Source organism: Heloderma suspectum, chromosome 8 (genome assembly GCF_057233095.1).
Source record: "Heloderma suspectum isolate Gila_16-S chromosome 8, 16-S_ref, whole genome shotgun sequence".
Classification (NCBI taxonomy): domain Eukaryota; kingdom Metazoa; phylum Chordata; class Lepidosauria; order Squamata; family Helodermatidae; genus Heloderma; species Heloderma suspectum.
In genome coordinates, this window is record NC_139465.1 from 39,579,612 (window position 1) to 39,594,499 (window position 14,888).

General features: G+C 46.1%; 1 protein-coding gene across 1 annotated transcript in view; it reads left to right on the plus strand.

Annotated features, from left to right (window-relative positions):
- Window positions 1-14,423: 14,423 nt before the first annotated feature.
- The window catches only part of NECAB2 (N-terminal EF-hand calcium binding protein 2), a 307,800-nt gene continuing 307,335 nt past the window's right edge, over window positions 14,424-14,888 (plus strand). Inside the window, exon 1 of the mRNA XM_084812033.1 lies at window positions 14,424-14,765. Within this exon, the coding sequence (XP_084668159.1) occupies window positions 14,547-14,765 (219 nt within the window). The 5' untranslated portion in view covers window positions 14,424-14,546. The remainder of the gene's footprint in view (window positions 14,766-14,888) is intronic.

The following is a 14,888-nucleotide window of genomic DNA, read 5'->3' on the forward strand; positions in this document are numbered from 1 at the left end:
CCTCTCTCTAAATGGATGGCATTAGGTTCTCTGCATATTAAGGCAGACAGAGCTCCTCCCACAGTCAGAACTGTGTGGCATACGATGTCACATTAATTACAGTTTGGCCCATTTTCCCATGCCAAATTGACTTTATGGGGAAATCCAGATTTAAGAACTGGAAAGAGAATGTTTTTATGGCAGACCCGGACAGATAAAAGAATCTTTACTCTGGATCAATTAGTAGGTGCTGATGATGAGTTTTTGCTATTTACAACTTTGCAAGATAAATTTGGTTTGCCTGCTACAGCGGAATGGCAGTACTTTCAATTGAAAAAGTTGTTAGTCTTTAGATTTGGTCCTGCCACTTTTACTGCTTCAGAGTCTCCTTCATTCATTACTGGAAATACTTATTGAAGCCAACCAGATATATCAACTTACAATTCATGTTTATAAATACTTATTATCAATGAACAAATATGATACATGCGGTTTACAGCAGGAATGGAATAGGGAATTGGAATGTCCTATTTTGTTTAATCAATGGACTGCCATTGTGGCATCTGTATTGGATATCTCTATGGAACTTTGGTTATGTCTTATTCAGCAAAAACTTTTGTTTCAGGTTTAAAATAAAGACTTGTCAAATTCAGCTAATTGTTGGAGGTGTAATGTAGTCAATGCTTCTCTTATTCATATGTTTTGGAAATGCCCAATAGTTGCCTTCTTTTGGGAGGAAGTTATTATATGGATAAATTTTGTATTGGAAAGCTCTTTTATATTTACTGATGTTAAGGTTCTCTTAAATTGCTTGCCTGTTTTTTGGAAAGTGACACATGGTCAGCTTAAATGGATCTTTCACACCATTGTGGTTGCTAAAAGACTAGTGATACTACAATACTGGAAGGATAAAAGCTCACCACCTATAATGCAATGGATTGAAGATGTAACAACGCAAGCAACATCTGAACGAGTGGAATATAGGCACAACTTGCAAATGGACTTATATTTGGATATCTGAACTGCTTTTACTGAAGTTTATGTGTAACCTATTTTTCCTCTTTTTTTTATCCTTAGAATATTGTAATATTTGAAACTGAGGATTTTAGAATATATTTTTAATTTTGGGGTTTTTTAATGTTTTTTGTTTGTTTCTTCATTTAGTTTGGTTAAAATTCACAATAAAAATTGATTTAAAAAAGAAGACGCTTTCCATGGCTCCTAGTCCTGATGGCTCTATGCTGTCTCCAGTACTGGAGGCAGTACACCTATCTACACCAGTTGCTGGGGAACATGGGCAGGAGGATGCTTTTGTACTCCTGCTTGTGGGTTTCCTGTGGGAAACTGGTTGGCTATTGCGTGAACAGAATGCTGGTCTACAGGGACCCGTGGTCTGATCCAGCAGGGCTCTTCTTATGTTCTTAGGGATGAGCAAATCCCCCCTATTTTGTTCCTCCAGTGTTTCTCTGATTTGCTCTGTCCTGTGTTCTGCCCCTCCAGAATTATGGTTTACCTAAGATAATTTTAAAAATGATCTTAGCATTGCATTGGATCATGGCATGCACACTTTGCTGCAGCTTTCAGTTCAAATGCATCTCTCCCCACCCCCATGTTACTGAAAGTACATGTGCATTGGTAAAAAAAGAACAACCTTGTTGTACTGCAGTATGTGTGCATTTTTATCAATGAACTGCGCATGCTCCAATTGCAGATTTTTTTTAAAAAAATGTATGTATGTATGTATGTATGTATGTATTTAGTGCAGGGTTTTACTGACGTGCATATTGAATTTGAATTGATTTGTCACCCTAGAGCAAATAGCTCTTGGGACCAATGTACCTCACATGCGCACTAGGTAAACCACCATGCAAAAAGAATCTGGGTGCAATTGTGCAACACCTTTGTTTTCAGGGGTGTTTCTGAGTGCAGGGAGTGGGATAGCCAGTTCAGATTCTGAAGGAGAACCATCAGACATGGGGGAGGTGTTTTCCCAGGCTAGTCCAGATATGAGTAGGCCTGCTTCTCAGGTCACAAACATCCAGATGGCTGAGCTTGAGGGTCCCTCCTCACCCCCACCCCGCGTGAGAGGCAGCGAACAGGAGGTTGCCCTAATAGATGCCAGGAGCAGGAGCAGAGCAAAGAGAGAGAAGGCAGGGGTGGAACTTAGATGGTCTACCCAATTGGCCTTGCTTGAAAAGCTACACTTAGAGGCCTCACGAGAAGAGAGGGAACTCCCCTCCCCTTAAGTTAGGCCAGCAAGACCACCTCCCTCTTCAAACGGCAGGCAACTCTTGTAAATTCCATTTGGATCCCCTGAAGGCATTCCTTTGTAGACGGAGAGTTCTGTAAGAATTTTAATCTGTATGACCTTGTGAAATAATGGATTAAAAGCTGTAGACTGAAGCCTCTTGTCTGTGTATGTTTGGGCATTGAAGTGAAGTGGAGGCTAGGGGAATCCTGACAATTGTTGTTTTTACAGTTTGATAGCAAAGTGCAGATCCGAGGGAGTAACACCCCCACCACCACCTGAACTAAAGGAATAGAAACCCAGTACAATTTGTTCTCTATTGAAAATTTGGAATTAAAAAAAAAGTAAGAAAGAAGGGGAAGCTGTATCAAAATGTTGCAGTATGGAGTTCAGGATTCAGGATTCCTGCCATTCCATTCCATTTCCCCTCCCTGGTTTTCTTCCCTCCCCCATGAACAGTCAGCATGCCATGAACATGCTCGCTCTCCATTAAGCTGTTTCAGGGGGTCCCCCCCCCTTTAAGGGGATTTTTTTTGGGGGGGGTACTTCTGGAAACCTTGAGGTTCCCTTGAGCCTGCTGCTTACATCCCTGTTGTGAATGGATGGTGCCATATTGGCTACAGAAGTCAACAGCATTCATAACCTGAACATCAGAGATAGAAGGAAGGATGGAACCATGGGGGATTAGACTATAAAGAGCTACTAGTCATGATGGCTATATGTTACTGCCAGTATCAGAGGCAGTATGCCTCTGTATACTAGTCACTGCGGAACATGAGTGCTCACATTTTGCTTGCAGGCTTCCCATTGGGGTATCTGGTTGGCCACGGTGAGAACAGAATGCTGGACTAGATCGACCCTTGGTCTGATCCAGCAGGGCTCTTTTTATGTTATTATGATTCCTAAGGTCTTTGGATTCATGTCAAAAACAAGACCAGATAAGTTGGAACTCCAAAATCTAGGAAGAAATTTGGAAGAGGATAATTTTGGGAAGCATCCTTTGCCACAAGCTACATAACTACAAAATGTGGTTTTGAAATGGAGAGAAGGAAACCTACCTGACAATAAAGGCATTCATTTTCTTAGGAAAGGGGCAGGGGCAGGGTTGATATAGCCATTAAAAGCATAATGCAATTCTCTTCTGATAAAAATGCAAGATTTCTCAGTTCTGTTTTAGTGTGAAAGGATGAATTTGGTTTAAAGGCAACATACCAAATATTGGACATACTGCGAAGCATTTGAATAACCGAATACATTGTGAGTCCTGCCTTCTATTGAAAGGTTGTTAGTTTTGCTTGTTGTTGTTTTGCTAAATTCTGAAGGATGCCACTTGAAGCTGCCTGGGATGCTAGAAGGCTGTGAAATTGATTTAGAATGTATAGCTTCACTAATGGCATTAGTCTGCAGGCATTCAGGGGAAGAATCAGATTACAAAATGGAGAATGAAATGTTATGGAGTTAAAAATTACAGCAGGGAGAAAGTGTAACTGGGGAGTAACTGACGTTGGCCACTGATTATTGATCATGTATTACATAGGAATGATGAAAATGGGAGTGCTAAAACAAAACCAGTGTCCCTTCCCCAAATCTCTCTCACTTCCCTTATGGTTGACAACTGATCATGGGATGATGGTGGTGGTGGAATGTTCAGGCTGGTCCCTCTGCCTTCATCCTCTGATTTCTTCACTTTAAGCTGTTGATGTTTATCTCCCACACCACAAAAATCTTTTGGTTGGCAGTTAATGTCATCTGCAAATCCAGCTGCTGTTCAAGGCACAAGGATGGGGTTTGGTGAAAAAACTGACAACTCTTAACTTTTTTGCTTGAGCTACTTCCATCCTTGCATCTGCTTCTGGTGGTTGCAGAGTTAGTCTTCTGAGATGGCCAGAGGCACACGGTGGCAGACCGGAGGGGGAAACTGGAAGACAGACAGCTCCTCTCTCTCTCTCTCTCTCTCTCTCTCTTTCTCTCTCTCTATCCCCAGTGGTGTAGTGGCAAGAGTGTTGGACTGGGAGCCGGGAGATCCGGGTTCTAGTCCCCACTCAGCCATGGAAGCTCACTGGGTGACTTTGGGCCAGTCACATACTCTCAGCCCAACCTACCTCACAAGGTTGTTGTTGTGAGGATAAAATGGAGAGGAGGAGGATAATGTAAGCCGCCTTGGGTTCCTTGCAAGAGGAAAAAAGGCGGGATATAAATGCAATAATAATGTAGTGCAATTCCCTGTTCCCTCTCAGCTTAGCTGCAATTCTCACAGTAGCTGGGGAGAATGAATTTTCCCAGCAACAATATATTGCTCCCTGTTGCATTGCAAAGTATTTTTGGGGTGTCTTGGTCTTGAATGGGAAATTCAGACCCATTCACTTCACAGAAGACCTGTTCCTGGTGGAGACAGCAAACTGCTAAAAATTGGTGTGGATCAACACAGCTGTTCTGCAATTTTGGACTCTCTTTCTGGGTGTGGCTACTGGGGCCGTCATGATGAGTGCCTGCACTTCACAATTTACCACTGCCCCTCTGCCCACCCCTTCCTCAACCCTGTTTCCCTGTTTTAGCATTTGTGGGAATGTTCTCTTTGTGCTTTCACCACCCTAAGTACTTGTGTTAGGGAATTCAGGCTGAGTTTGGGAATTGGGGGGAAATTGTGCATTGCCCTTGGAAGTGTAGGGCAGGGGAGGGCCAAAAATAAATCTCCAGGGGGTTTGGACTTCAACTCCCAGCATTCCTGACCATTGGCCATGCTGGCTCAGGCTGATGGGGGCTGAAATACAAAACTTCTGGACATCTATCTTCTGCCCACCCTTGGTGGAGAGCATCTGGAGCTTAATGTTAGAGCAGGTGCCGGGAGGTCCCACGTTCAACCTCTCATAGCTCCAGTAGCAGGGCTGGGGGAAAATCCTTCTCTGCATACAGGGCTGGCCCTCCCATAAGACAACATGGCATGGTTCCAGGGCATGGTCTGAAGGCATGTGTAGCAGCCACCTTGCTGAAGCTAAGCAGGTCTGGGTCTGGTCAGTACGTGGAGGGGAGACTGCCTGGGAACCACACGTAGCCACCTTGAGTTCCACGATGGAAGAAAGGTGGGATATAAATGTAACAAATGAAATAAAAATAATAAAGTAAAAATGAAGCGCCTGCTTCAGTCAGGTGGCAGATGCTGAGGGGCGGGGAATGGCAGTGAGGTGTTGGAGGACAGAGCTGTGTGGCGTGCCCTGTCCTGTGCCTGCGAAAACAGGTTGCTGACCTCTGGTGTGACAAAGGACACAGTCCCATTGTCAGTGCTGAAATAAGATTCTGCTGCCAGTCCAGTTAGCTCCCATACATGGAATGGGGGTGGGGGTGGCACCATCTTGTCCTTCACCTCAGGCAGCAAAATCTCTTGGGCTGGCCCTGTCTTCAGGGGACCTTGGAGAGCTGCAGCCTGACAGTACTGAACTAGATGGGCCAACGGTCTGACTTGCTATAAGGCCACTGAAGTGAATGTAGGAAGACAAACAGGCGTGGTGTGCGAAGTGCTGGCCTACCTAGCAGGGGGCAGGCAGCAGCAGCCCTCCAACCATAGCCAAGCTGCTGCTTTGATTTCCCACAATGACTCAGGTCGCCATCACATCAGGGCATTGTGGGGAAATTAAAATGGCGCCTCAACCCAGCCACCTACTGCTGTTCAGACTAGAGCAGTAGAAATAATGCTGCAATGTGCTCCATTTGGAGCAAGGGTGCAGTATAAGAATTCTAAACAGAGCTGTGCACAAATGGCCTCTCCAAATTCTCCAGCCTATTTGTGGACAGAGAAATTAGGGGGACAATTTCACCAGATTTCTCCTAAGGGAGGATAAATTCTCCAACAGTTTCTCCCAGATAGCGCTCACTATTGGCAGGGGTTGTAGCACAGCTTCTTTCTTTTTTCCTCTAAGGATTTTTGGTTTATTGCACTGCTTCTGTAGGTGGCAACAGCATCAACTGTGATGAGGCTTCCACTTTCCTGAGGCAGAATTTTGAATTTCTTTTGGTTGTTGAGCTTGCCTAATCCCTGAGAGGTGGCCGAGGGGGCTGTGTGTGTTTTCTCTCTCCATTATACATCTTTCCCTTGCTCTGCAGCCTCCCAGGCCACCTGCACTTCCTGAACTGAAAAAGCCCCATGCAAGAATTGCCTCCTGATGTCTTCCTCATGAGGGCTTTAACCGAAGTGTGGGAAGCTGAGGAGGCTACAGGCTGCCACAGAGATTACTGCACAGTGACAGACAGGATACTCGTGCACACTCCTCAGTCACCTCACAAGTAAGGTAAGCCCAAGAACCCTGAACCCACCCCATGAGAATTGCTCCGAAATTTCTCCTCCTCTGAATTTCATTTCAAAAGCCGTTTCTTTTCTATCCAATTGAATGAGATGGTCAAAAGAAAACGTGGGAGAAATATTTGGCACGGCAGTAACCCTGAATAAATAAATAAATAGGTGTGTGCGTGTGCGTGTGTGTGTGTGTCTTGGCCAGACATCAGTGGTGGGACCTGCTGTAGGCCCCTGGCAGCTGCACAAGGATGCTGATGCCAGCGCTGGGGCAGATCTGTGAAGGACAAACATTGTTGTTTGCTACCATCTCTGGAGAGCCCTGGAGAGCTCCTCTGACCTGTCATGGCCAGCCTCACCAGGCTAGATGGACCAATGGTGGTCTGATGTGATGCATTTGCCCTGTTGCTTGCGATGACCTCCTTTGCCTGTGAAGCAGTTGGGACTCGCCACAATCTGTCACTCATTAGCAAATGTGAGTAAGTCATCTCTGACATTTGTTTCCAAAGGGAATGGATGCCTCTGCCTGCTGGAAGCCCTTAATTAGTTAAAACACCCTGCTGAGTATTAAGAGAGGGGAGGAAAATCAGTTTCCAAAGGGAGATGAAAAAGTGGCCTTCACCATCAGTTGTGGGGAGTCAGCAGTCCTGTTCTTTCGATATGCTCAAGAGCAGCCTTCCTTGGTCTGGTGCCCTCCAGATGTGTTTGAGTTCAAGACCCCAACCAGCAAGGCCAATGGCCATAATTCCCAGTCTTCCCCAACCTGGTACCCTCCAGATGTGTTGGACTGCAATCTCCCACTGCTAGTGGCCATGTCAGCTGGGGCTGATGGGAGTTTGCAGTCCAGCACATCTGGAGGGCACCAGGTTGGGGAAGGCTGCTTGAGAGGCACGAGGCAAGAATCTTCAGCTAGTCAGATGTTTCATGCTACAATGTGAGATTAGAACACCATTTTCTGGTAGGGTAGTATGGGGGATTTTCTCTCCCAGTGCTGCCACCACCTATGGGGAAACTGCTCCTTCACTGGGCAATCCCTCCTATGGGGTTTCTTATTCTTAGCAAATGCTTATATTTCAGGGCCTAAGGAACTCTCTGCTTTCGAACTGTGGTGCTGGAGAAGACTCTTACGAGTACCCTGGACTGCAAGGAGGTCAAATCAGTCAATCCTAAAGGAAATCAACCCCGACTGCTCATTGGAAGGACAGATACTGAAGCTGAAGCTCAAATATTTTGGCCACCTAATGCGAAGAGAAAACTCCCTGGAAAAGACCCTGATGCTGGGAAAGATTGAAGGCAAAAGGAGAAGGGGACGGCAGAGGATGAGATGGCTAGATAGCATCACCGATGCAATGAATATGAACTTGAGCACACTCCGGGAGAGAGCGGAGGACAGGAAGGCCTGGCGTGCTATGGTCTATGGGGTCACGAAGAGTCGGACACAGCTTAATGACCGAATAACAACAAAGGAACTCTCTGCCACTATAAGTCAGAGTTCCACAACCTGACCCTTTTCCATCGCCACCAATTTTCTGAGATTACTTTAAAACCTCCTAGTAGCCTGGTGTAAGAGGCTTAGGCATAATGGATACCAGCATTAGAGACCAGATGAACTATTAAGCAAGTTAATGTATTAGAGGGATATTTGGTACATAAGGGAATACTAATATTTACTTCGGGGTTTTCAAAAGAATGCTAGCCGACACTTCATAAGGACTCAAGAGACAACGTTGCTGATACAAACCTCTTAATGACTTCTTTTACCTCAGGCCAACTTTCCTAAACCTCCAACTTTCCTAAACCTCCAGTTAGCTCCTGTACATGGAATGGGGGTGGGGGTGGCACCCCAGCCAAATACACTCACAACCAGGTTCAGCTCTTGGGTATAGTCTTCCTCTCACACCAAAGCTCCTCGTGTTGTTTTTCTGGCTGTTTGGAGAGTTTATCGGGTTTTTACTGCCTGCTTGTTCAACCTCAACCATGTTGTTATGGTTATCCCACACAGAAGGTATAGCTTAATATTCAGGCCTTAGCTATTCACTTTCTCTTCAGCTTTCTTGTAGTCCTTCTATAACACCACACAGCCACCAGCAGACCTTCTCCCTCACTAACTACTCACAGATGAACTCAACTTCAAACTGCCAACACCTTGACTGTCATTTCCCAACTGGTCTTTTCCACCTAGCTGGAATCCCCAGCCAATCAGAATTTAATTTACCTGATCCAGGCCCCATCGAACAATATTCAAAGCAATTGACTCCCCCCGCCCCACTTCAGATCATCACTAAACAACTGCTGCACAAGACTTTGACAGTAACAAAGGAAGGCCTCCAGCCTACGCTGATACATTATAGCCTCTCAGAGGCCACACAAAGTAAACATTACAGAACAACAACAGTTATATACATGGCATTTCTTCACAGATAGTATAAGCAAATGTTGGCCAACAACTGCTTGTTTTGGGCCCTACTATTATTAAGCACATTTATATCCCCCCCCCTTTCATCCAAGAAACTCAAGGCAGTGTACATGGTTCTCCTGCATTTTTATCCACAAAACAATCCTGCAAGGTAGGTTTGGCTGAGAAAGAGAGTCTGGACCACGTCAGTTAGTACGTTTCATGGCTCAATGTGGTCTGGAACAGGGAGACCGTTTCTTACTATCCTTGCAGAAGGAACCACTGCAAAACATTGTATATATGTGGCTTACCACATTTTGAAATAAGTGAGGTAATACACATAACCACCTAAAGAGGAGGCCCCTGTAAGATCATTAAGTCCATAGTCTAAAATGACCTAACTACACCATTGTATGCAAATGACATATGGTGTACAGCAGGGGTGGGCAGAAAGTAGATCTCCAGATGTTTTGAACTTCAGCTCCCAGCATTCCTAACCATTGGCCATGCTGGCAGGGACTTCTAGGAGTTAAAGTCCAAAATGTCAGGAGATCTACCTTCTGCCCACCCCTGGTGTAGAGAACATGGATAGAGAGAACTTGTTCTCCCTCTCCCATGATATTAGAACACAGGGTCACCTACTGAAACATACTTGGATGAGAGATTCAGGACAAACAAGGGGAAGTCCCAAGGTAGCTTTTCCACCTAGCTGGTATACCAACTATGCCCTTATCTGGACAGAGATAGCCTCGCTACAGTTACCCATGCTCTGATAACCTCTCGTCTGGATTACTGCAATGCGTTATACATGGGGCTGCCTTTGAAAACAGTCTGGAAACTTCAGCTGCTGGTCCAAAATAGGGCAGCAAGATTGTTAACAGGGACTGGCCAATGAGTTCATATTATGCCAGTACTTTTCCAGCTGCACTGGCTGCCAGTCCATTTCTGGGCCCGATTCAAAGTGCTGGTATTAACATTCAAAGCCCTTAACGGCTTGGGGCCAGGTTATCTGAAGGATCGCCTCCTCCCATATGTGCCTGCCCGGGCCTTAAGATCATCCTCAGCGGCCCTTCTCCGTGAGCCCCTGCCAAAGGAAGTGAGGTGGGTGGCTACTAGGAGGAGGGCTTTTTCTGCTGAGGCACCCCAGCTGTGGAATGAGCTCCCTAGTGAGGTTCGCCTGTAACCTACATTGTATTCCTTTCTGCGCCAGGTGAAGACCTTTTTATTTTCCCAGGCATTTTAGCATTTTAGCTTTCTAGACTTTAGCTTTGCTGTTTTAAATCTGTATTTTAAATTCCTGCATTGCTGCTAGGTTTTATTGTGGTTGTATTGTTATATTGTGGTTTTAATGTTCTATATATTTTAAATTGTTTTATTGTGTGCTGTTTGGTTTTAATTTTTGTGAACTGCCCAGAGAGCTTTGGCTATTGGGCAGTGAAGAAATTAAATAAATAAATAAATAAATAAATAAATAAATAGCTTTTCCCAACCTGGTGCCCTCCAGACGTTTTGGACTTCAACTCCCATCAGCTTCAGCCAGCAAGCCCAAAGAAAAAGAATGCAGGCAGATGGAATCCAAAACCTCTGGTGAGCGCACCAGATCGGGGAAGGCTGTCCAAGTGTGTGGTCCAAAGGCACATCAGGCCACCACCTTGTTGAAGCTAAGCAGGCTTTAGCTGGGCCAATGCCTGAATGGGAGACTTCCTGGGAACCACATGCCCAGTGCCATAGTTTCCATGATGCAAGAAAGGTGGGATATCAGTGGAAGAATGGGTTATTAGTGAATGGAATCTGCTGGTGCAAGATGCAGCAATGGCTATTGGCTTACACGGTTTGAACAGGGGGTTAGATAAATTCATGAAGGGTCAGGCTATCAACTGCTATTAACCATGACTGCTAAGTGTGGTGCTTCAATCTTCAGCAGCAGCCAGTGGAGGCTGGTGGTTCCTATGTCAGTGGGGGGGGGGCAGTGAATCCGCTCGGTTTCAGTCAGAACCAGCCAGAACTCTAAAGGAGCTATCCAAAATACTGAATCCTACCCCCCCCACATGGGTTCAGTGCTTTGGATAGCTCCTTTAGAGTTCTGGCTGGTTCTGACTGAAACCCAGAGTGGATTCTCTGCCCCCACCCAACGGAGGACCCACCCACCAGCCTTCACTGGTGGAAGTATATTTCTGTATACCAGCCACTGAATAGCAGGAGGGATGTTGTTTCCACACCCTACTTGTGGGCCTCTGGGTGGCATCTGGCTGGCCACTGTTGGAACAGAAAGCTGGACTACTAGACACATCTTCGGCCTGGCCCACCTGGGCTTCTTATGTTCATATGTCAAGATGCAAAAAGGCAGTTTGGAGTAAGAGTCCTATAGGTAAAACGTGCCCTAGGGCAGGATGGCAAAACATGTACCCCACTGGGTTGAACACAGTGTTTGGCAGTCCACCAGGGGCTTTATATAAATTCCCAGCCTTGTTTCCTGAGCTGTGTGTGTGTGTGTGTGTGTGTGTGCATGTGTGTGCGCATGCACGCACATGCTCCCTCATGGGTATTAATGCGTATCAGGTCACAGTATATAGCTGAGTTGAGCTTGGTGGTGCAGAAGTTGCACAGGGCTGATTTAGAGCACGGATGGCCAACAGGAGACCCATGTGCTGAAGCAAACTGTTGCACAACTTTTGCCAATTGACAGAACTGAAGAATTTGAACCCTTGCTGCCTTGACTTCCAAATATGTTCGGATTTTGCTTCCGAAACACGAGTAATTCTATTCAACCAATCTTCTTACCTGTCCATGAATTTTAAAGCAGTGGTGATAAATATAAAATTAGTAAGTTATTACTAATACATATTAAAATTGATCATTGAATTATTATTATTCAATTGTTCAATTTTAATAGAAATTATTATTAAGCGGGCATTCTCCAGCCAAGTGAAAATGTGTCTTCTAAATCGCACTGCTATGTAAATGGCACTTCATTCAGTCAAGAGCAATGGGTCTTTAAACAGGTGGAGTGGGGCTGTGCATGCCCAATATTTTTTAAAATCCCTTAACACAAGAGCATCTATTACTGAATAATACCAATATTTGTATAGTCCGGCTAAGTGTTCAAAACCAGTGGAGGCTGGTGGCTCTGATATTGGTGGGGCTGTAATTTCAGTCAGAACCAGCCAGAACTCTAAAGGAGCTATCCAAGGTGCTGAACCCTATCCTCAAAATAGGTTCTGTGCCTTGAATTACTGGCAGTAAGCATTTTAAGCTGAAACAGTCTGTTGTTGTTGTTGTTGTTGTATTTTTGACCCCACCCCTGTTGCCTTTGACTCTACGCACCACTGAAATTTGGCCCTTGGCTGAAAAAGGCTCCCAAAGGTTCCTTACAACTACCCTATAAACTGGGAAGTCAGTGTTATTATCCGCATATTGCAGATGGGGGGACAGGTTGAGAGAGAGAGAGCAGCTTGATTAAGACCACCGCCTAGGTGGTTCAAGGCAGAGGCAACATTTGAATCGCGGACTTCATGATTCATAGCTCTGTCTCTTTACAGTGCAATTCTATATACATGTCTACTCAGACTTAAGCCCCAATGTGTTCAGTGGTACTTACTTCTAGGTAAGTGTGTGTACGATTGCAGCCATAGCCACCACGTTACACTCGCTCTCTCTAGCAATGCTAACAAAAGAAACCAAACGCGGAGGAGAAAGCACTTCTTTCCTTGATCGCACTTCCATCTTTCTTCTCTCTCTCTACTGGCCACCTTTGGGCAATCGTATCTCAGCTTAATAAGCCAAGGTATGAACGTGTTTCACAATGCTGCATGTTTTCTGCTGGTTCTCTCATCCCTTTGTGTGAGCTGGAAACAAGCCAGGAAGTCTTCAGTAAGCTACCATTTGCTGTTACGGTCGAACTGGTGGGGAACTATGCTTAGCAACTTCTGAACAAGCTAGGATATAAAGCCATGGTTTAATGTTGGCTTCATATCCTGGCTGAGGATTATTGGGAAATTGGCTCCGGTGATTTTTAGAATGGATTTCCCCATCTGCACCTCCCAGAATCAAATGCAGAAATGAACACAATTTTCAGCTGGGCTTGCAATGCATCCAGTGTGAAAGAAAAAAAAAATAAATGTGTTTGGCAACATGTGCACATTTGAAAAATGCACAAAAAACACTGTGTGCATTTCTGAAAAGCCCACAGACTCACTTTAGTCAATGAGGGCATGCATCCATTTGAAAACTGCTCACAGAAGTACATGCAGATTCTCCCCCCATAACCCCCCCCCTCCCGAATCAGCACAGAGCAGAACAGACTTCAAAGTGGGAAACGGAGGAAGTCTGCGGACATGGGCTTGACAGATCCACCCATCTCTAATTCTGGTTTGTTCAGAAGCCATTATCCATAGTTTCTGGCTCAGATATACAGGGAAACTATAGTTCACTAAAGACTTCTTGGCTTGTTTGAAGTTTTGTGTGAATGGAGGAGTGAAGGGGAGCAAGTGTGTGTAGGGTTGCAAGGCGAGGTATGATCATCCAACCATGGCCATAGTCACCCCGGTATATATTTTAGATTAAGGAGCCACAAGACTTTGTTTTGTTTTAAAAGACTAGCAGGTTTATTGTGGCACAAGTTTTTATGGGTGGGAGCATTCTCTAGAAATGTGTTAGTCTTTAAAGAGCGACAGCAGACCTTTTGCACTGTTTGCTGTTAATCTCCTTGGGGCAGGTTCTGACCCTTTCTTGTTCTTCAGTAATGTGTTATGTACTTTGATGGAGTAATAATAATAAAAATTATTATGGTCATTATGATTTATTTGAAAATCCACATTAGTGTAATACTTTTATTAGGCCAACCAAAAAAACATTTTTTTTTAAGTGCAAGCTTTTGAGATCTCCAGATCTCTTCATCAGTTGTGTGGACAGGGCCGGGGCTGGGGGGGAGGGGGGGCTTACTTTTTGCAACATCTTGGTTGACAGAGAGATCCGGAGTTCTCGAAACCTTGCATATTTTGGGCTGGCCTAAGAAAAGTATCACACGTCCCTGGAGTTTAGAATTTTGCTTACGGCTGATACGGCCACCTTTCCTCTTTTGAGTGACCATGATTTATTGAACTCTGAGAAAGTGGAATTCCTTATTTCCCTGTTCCCTCCACATTCCTTTCCCTCCTCCCCCTCATTATTATTTTTATTATTATTTTAAGCAAGGCGCTTACATTGTAAGCTTCTTGTTTAAATTGCTTCTCGTTTTAATTTTTGATCTCTACGCAGCCAGGAGAAACCTTCATGGGCTTAAGGATATTTTGGCAACAACAACAACAGCGTTATTGCTCTTATTTTCTGCAAGTTTGAGGCGAGCTGGGAGAAATGCGCTTGAGAGTTCTCCCCCCCCCTTCCCAAATCTCCGCCTTGCTGCCCTCATCTCATCCTCAGGGAGGGATGTGTGTGTGTGTGGGGGGGCCCCGCTGGCTGCCCCCCCGCCCCGCCCCTCGGCGCTCCGCCAGAGAGTGTGCAAGGGTGGGGTTTCGCCTGGGCGAGCCGGAGGGGGCCGCTGCCGCGGGTGTGCGCGCGCGGGGCGGGGCGGGGCGGGGGGGCGCCGTCGCCCGCGGTGGGAGGGAATACCCCCGGCTCCAGCATGAAGGCGCCCGTAAAAGATGTGTGAGCAGGCAGCGCGCTACTGCCGGGAGAGCGTCCACAGGCTGCTCCGCAAGCAGCAGCAGCAGCCGCCGCAGATCGCCGGGTTGGACGGGCTGCTCCGCTGGATCGTCACCAAGATGAGCGACCAGAGCGCGCTGCCCGACCGCGAGCTGGAGGACCAGGCGGCCGCCGCCTTCGCCCCGGAGCAGCGGAAGGGCGCCTCGGTCATCCTGGACGTGAGTGGCCCTCTGCCCGGCGGGCTGCGCGGAGAGAGGCGCCCCGCCTCGCGCGCGGCGGGCCGGGCTCCTTCCCGAGCGGCGGCGGGCTCCCTCCGCAGCCAGCCCGCGCTCCGGGGAGCT